Genomic DNA, 6,000 nt, shown 5'->3' with positions numbered 1-6,000 from the left:
CACAGATTGCATTCTGCAGGCAGGTATTTATTTACACTGCCCTAATTTGTGGTTTTTATCGCAGATACCTGCATTTTTGGGGAAATACTTTCAGAATGTCTCTCTGCGGTAGTAACAAAAGCTGATTCCTGTGTAATAATAATAATAATAAGAAGAAGAATCATTACATAATCATTATTATTATTATATCACCAGCAACTACAAAAAAAAAAAAAAAAAAACGTTCTCTGTGGTTTCAATTTTGCTGAGAAATTGTAAAAAGGTTAAATCCATTTTTCTATAATAAACCACGAGCCAGGATGTCGTTTTCTCCTGTCAGATGGTTGAAACTGAAGAGACTAAACACCAGACTGGGTGTTTCGATGTGAAGCCACCTATGAAAATCATACAGCTGCTTGAGATAGCGGAGCGCCTGTCCATCTGTTTCAAGGAGAAAACACAATACGACCGCAGCGCTCTGACAGCGGGCTCCAGGAAGCAGCGTATTTGAATCATATACTAGAACCGACATATTCTGCCACTGTGGCATCTCTCATATCCCACCGAGCATCGAAAGAATAGGACTATGAATGATCCCCAATAGAGGGGTGCGATGGCGCAGTGGGTTGGACCAGGTCCTGCTCTCCAGTGGGTCAGAGGTTCGAGTCCCGCTTGTGGTGCCTTGCGACGGACTGGCGTCCCGTCCTGGGTGTGTCCCCTCCCCCTCCGGCCTTACGCCCTGTGTTACCGGGTAGGCTCTGGTTCCCCGTGACCCTGTATGGGACAAGCAGTTCTGAAAATGTGTGTGTGTGTGTGTGATCCCCAATACTCTTACTATAACTTCATTCTGACTTATTCCTCAATCTGATATCAGGCATTCCATGAGTTAGATTTGCCTATTCAAAATGATGTTTTCTCACGAAAAATGCCTGCTGTCCATCCATGAGGGAAATTCGCACACACTTTTCTGCACATAAATGCAAGCGATAGCAGAGGAAGTAATGAAGGACATGGACTTGTTATCTGAAGTGTGTGGGCCCAGACCCCTGACCAAGGTACTTACCCTGAAATTCTGCAGTTAAGTATAAACAGCTGTATAAACGTGTAAAATACTGCGGGTTGCTTTGCTTCAGTGTCAGTTTAAGCATTAAAATTAATAATTAATAATGGCTATGAGGAACATAACACTGAAAGGATGTGCTTTATATGGGAAAAAAACTGCTGTAACATTTCTCAGGTGAAAATGGAAGCAATCATATAAAATTGGAAATATAAATTATGATTCATATGGAAGAAGAATGATCATACATAGAATGATTAACAAAACCCAATTGAAAAAGCATCAAGCTGACTTTGTGTGGACCAAATGCGTATGAAAGTCGGAGACGTTATCATGAATTATTCTGTAGATAAGCACTTTGCGATGATCACTGCAGGACTACAGCGCCCAGGCCGTCGCTCCCTCACGCTCGCCTTTGACTTTCACAAGTTTCTCGTTCTGGTTGTGAATGGGTGCAGCGGAAGCGCCGCCTCTTCCGGTTACCGCGGCGGCCAATAGGAGAGCGCGGCGCTCGGCGATAGGGCGTCACGTCATCCGCCGTCGTGTCGGGATTGGAATGTTACCGTGAAACAATCGGAAGAGCCGAGCAGTCGCAAACCGGACTCACGGCTCGGGGAATCTGGCGGTTCGAAAAGCTTCTTGTTTTGTTTTTTTTCCCCCCACCGAAAGTCGTCGTACTTTGTGTGTTAAGAGCACGCGGCTGTCAGTTTTCCCTCGGTAACGTGACGCAGGCGACGCTGACCCGACGAGAGGGATTTGTGGTTCCACGTACGGCTCCGAGTCGGCGGAGATGCAGGGATTTGTTCGGTTACAGTGACTGTGAGTCGCTCGGATGAACTACCGCCGCTTCGCTCACCGGCGACTCCTCTCTCTCCGTAGTATTTTCTCCGTCATGGAGTAAACACGTCGAGTTAAAAGAAGAGAAGAGAAGCGATCTAAGATCGAGACGGCGCGTCAGATTTGCTGTGGGACGCGCAGCTGGATGTTATCAGCGCCCCGCGGCTGCAGCAGCCTGGTGGCTTCGCCTTGAATCGCATTGATTTCTGCGTGGTCGGACGGAGGTGCGGGACGGAGGGAATCGAACCCACAAGTGGCGCTGGTTCGCCCGTAGCCGCGACGGCAGCGGGTACAGCTGAGCTGAGCTGAGCTCCGAGAGCGGCGGGGTTTCGCCTCTCCTTCTTACTTCGCTCGGCTGAGAGACAGACTGAGTGGGGGAGATTCCGCCGTCGCAGCAGAAGCAGCGGCAGCCTGAGCCGCCGGAGCAGCGCGCCGTCCTGCGCCCGCCTAAGTAAGATGGTAGACAGACGCGGGAGAGAGCGGGGGAACAGATGATAAAGTCGCCCACATGCGCTGGATCAGTCGCCGGACTCGGGATCGCGATCAGCAGACGACGACGAGGAGGAGGAGGACGACGGACGACGACGACGACGCGGATCTGAAACGTCGCTTGCAGGCTGGAAGATGGCGGAGCGGTGCCGCCGGCGGTGGTGAGAGCGAAACTTCGGGCCGCTTCGGACTCTCTGGGACTCGACTCCAGCACCAGCAGCTGCTGCCGCCGGGCTCGGACCGCGGGACACATGCAGGCCAAGAAGCGCTACCTGGCGCTGCTGTCGGCCGCCGCTTCTCTCGTGCTGCTCTTCTGCCTCGGAGGGGTGCAGGTGCCGGCGACGTCGTCGAGCCGCGGCGGCGGTGGCGGCGGCGGTCCCGGCCGGAGGCGTCACCCGGCGGCGGAGCGGCCCTGGCCGCGCTTCTCCGACCCCTTGCCGTCCTTCGCGCCCCCGGAGTCGCACTCGGACGCGGCGGCGGAGGAGGAGGCGGAGGAGCGCGGCGCGCACTCGTCCCCGCGGCTCAAGCGGGACGTGAACTCGAGCGTGTACCGGGCCCGCCGCTGCCGCATGGAGTCGTGCTTTGACTTCTCGGCGTGCGAGAGGAACGGCTTCAAGGTGTACGTGTACCCGCAGCAGAAGGGGGACAAGATCTCGGAGAGCTACGCGAACATCCTGTCGGCGATCGAGGGCTCCCGCTTCTACACGTCGGACCCGGGCCAGGCGTGCCTCTTGGTGCTCGGCCTGGACACGCTGGACCGGGACCAGCTGTCCCCGCAGTACGTGCACAACCTGAAGGGCAAGGTGCAGGGCCAGCCGCTGTGGAACGGCGGGCGCAACCACCTCATCTTCAACCTGTACTCGGGCACGTGGCCCGACTACACCGAGGACCTGGGCTTCGACATCGGCCTGGCCATGCTGGCCAAGGCGAGCGTCGGCGCCGAGAACTTCCGGCCCGGCTTCGACGTGTCCATCCCGCTCTTCTCCAAGGAGCACCCGCGCGCGGGCGGCGAGCGCGGCTCGCTGCGCTCCAACACCATCCCGCCCTTCAGGAAGTACGTGCTCGTGTTCAAGGGGAAGCGCTACCTCACGGGCATCGGCTCGGACACGAGGAACGCGCTCTACCACGTGCACAACGCCGAGGACGTGGTGCTGCTCACCACCTGCAAGCACGGCAAGGACTGGCAGAAGCACAAGGATGCGCGCTGCGACCGCGACAACGCCGAGTACGACAAGTGAGTGCGCGGGGGGCGGGCGGGGGGGGGCTGCGGGACCGGCTCCTCGTGCGCGCGGCTCTCCGGGGTCACGCCGCCGCTCCCCGGCGGAGGCTGCGGTCGCGTTCGGGTCCCTGTGCGGTGACCTGCTGCTGCTCGGCGCTCGCGTTCTGTCATCGTGGCAGCGCTCGCCCTGTTGCTGTTCCGTGTCGCTTTCCCAGCTCCTGCGGTCACCTCTTTGACTGCCGGTGGTCGCATCCCAGGCCCGCTGCGCTCCCTTCGGTTCGGTTCTCGGTGCTGGTGGATCGTGAGCAGCTTTGCGGTCGCTACTGGTTCAGCGCAGCGGTCGCGTTCCGGGCTCTCCCCTGCTCACCGCGTCGCTTGTCGGCGGCCTCGCTGCCGTCACCTGCCTGGGTGCAGCCGCGCTGTTCGGGTCGAGGCCTTTTTTGGAGAGCGCTGCTGCCCAGGGCGGCCCGTACGCCGTCGCTCTACGGTTCCCCCGCGGGTGACCGGCCCGTGACCTTTCCTCCACCCCGTACGGAAGGACCCGTCCCGCCGTACATACACATCCCCTGTGCTCAACAAGGTTGACCTTGGACCCGGTCCATCTACTGTGGATGAGAAGCTGTGTCGGCGCACCTACTGGACAGGAATCGGGTTCCCTGCTGTGGTACCGATCAACAGGCAGCATGCAAACTGTGCCACCAGTGTAGTGTAGGTTACTTAATAACTGCAATTATGTAATCATAACTTCTAGATATAGAAATGTTAAGGGAAATCTAGGAGCAGCAGGAAGAGTACTTGGCAGAGCGGTCACTTTGTAATCTGAAGGTGCTGAGTTCAGAACCCCCTCTTGCTGTCATTCCCTTGATTAGGTACTTTTCCCTGAATTGATGTGGTAAGAATACCCTGCTTTATGAACAGGTAAATCATGGCACAGTTGACTAACATTGCATTTCGCCTTGAACAAACGCATCGCTCTAAAAATGCCAAGATTGACATAATTTCACAATATTTTACCATACAGTGCAGTGTGCTGAGCTCAACAGCAAAGTATACGCAGTGACACAGTATAAGCCCGCTGGCCATGTTTCCCCACGTATATATATCTCCGTTCAGCCTCTTAGTGCTTTTTTTTAAGTGTCAAATAACAGTGAACTGGAACAAATATAAAAATCCATTACAAAAGTAAGAGGTGATCCAAGGCGCAGGAAATGAATGGATTTGCAGTGAGCAGAGAGCTGTATTAACATCTTAGGGCCCGGAATGCTGTGGATTCTTGCTCTTCCCCTGTGGCTCATCCTCAAAGTCCTGCACGTCACCGGTACGAAAACAATATCTTGGGGTTGTTTTAAATTTATTCATTTTTTGTTATTAAAGGTGGCCTTTTTGGGGGGCGTCTGATTGCTCGGGGCCCGACTCGCTCGCGTTGCCGCCCTGAAGCGGTTAGCGCTCCTTGCCCGGACGGCGTGCTGTTAATTGAGAGACGGCCGCACTCGTACAGCAGCTGTTTGAAATGTGCCGCATGGCGTCACTCGGGATGCCGCGCGTCGGCCCGTGGGAACGTGACAATGAGCCGAACTCATACCGCCACATGTGGACGCTGGGGACTCGACTGTGCCAGCTGGGGGCAACCCCTCCCCCCATGTCTTTCCAGCTATGAATGGGAAGATCTAACCATCTCTGTGTGGCTGTATGTGACCCCACCCCCACCCTTGCACCCACAGGAATATGAATGGAGTGCATCTCATGCCTCCTGTTTTTACCCGTTTCCTTTGTCCAGGTGTACTGTTGGATAATCCACTTTCCAATGACTTGTCCATTTATATATAATATTCAGGGTTAGTGCCTCGATCAGAAGTACTACAGCAGCAGTGGGATGCGACCCAACATCCTTCAGATGATAATGAAACTGCGCTGACCAGGACTCCTTTGAATATTTCAAAATTGAAGCCTCAAAGGGTTCGAGAGCTCTGAGAAACGATGGGAAGCAAACCCGAGTTCCTGGAACGCCCAGGAATAATCCATACGGTACCTTCGCTAATAGTTCCATCAGCACATCCCTTCTCTCCTCACGCACAATACCTCGTGCTGGTTAATCCTTTCAGTACCGTTCGGCGGTTTCTCAGCTTGTACGGCCTTGCCACCGATCGCCGGTTATGGACCGTAGAGTTGAGCACGTTTCAGGGCCACGGACACGTAAACGCTTCCGAAAACGTCTTTGCTGCACGTCGGAATTTTTTCTCACGCAGCTGCGAATGTTTGTCGTGGGGGTTGACGGCTTCCGCTTATTGGGGGAGCGGCGGCATTTGGCTTTCTGGGTCGCTAAACCGATGTGTAACTTCTGGGCGTCCAGTCGAGGCACACGCGCACACGCTTCGTTTCAGTTCCTGTCTTATTGACCAATTTAATACTTAACCAG

At 55.0% G+C, this 6,000-nt stretch overlaps 1 protein-coding gene across 1 annotated transcript in view; it reads left to right on the top strand.

The window, feature by feature from the left end:
- The first annotated feature begins 1,591 nt into the window (after positions 1-1,591).
- Positions 1,592-6,000, top strand: part of ext1b (exostosin glycosyltransferase 1b) — a 76,670-nt gene continuing 72,261 nt past the window's right edge. Inside the window, exon 1 of the mRNA XM_029248113.1 lies at positions 1,592-3,599. Coding sequence (XP_029103946.1) covers positions 2,617-3,599 — 983 coding nt within the window. The 5' untranslated portion in view covers positions 1,592-2,616. The remainder of the gene's footprint in view (positions 3,600-6,000) is intronic.

This window comes from Scleropages formosus, chromosome 23 (genome assembly GCF_900964775.1).
Source record: "Scleropages formosus chromosome 23, fSclFor1.1, whole genome shotgun sequence".
In the NCBI taxonomy this organism is placed as follows: domain Eukaryota; kingdom Metazoa; phylum Chordata; class Actinopteri; order Osteoglossiformes; family Osteoglossidae; genus Scleropages; species Scleropages formosus.
This window is presented reverse-complemented; position numbering and strand designations above follow the sequence as displayed.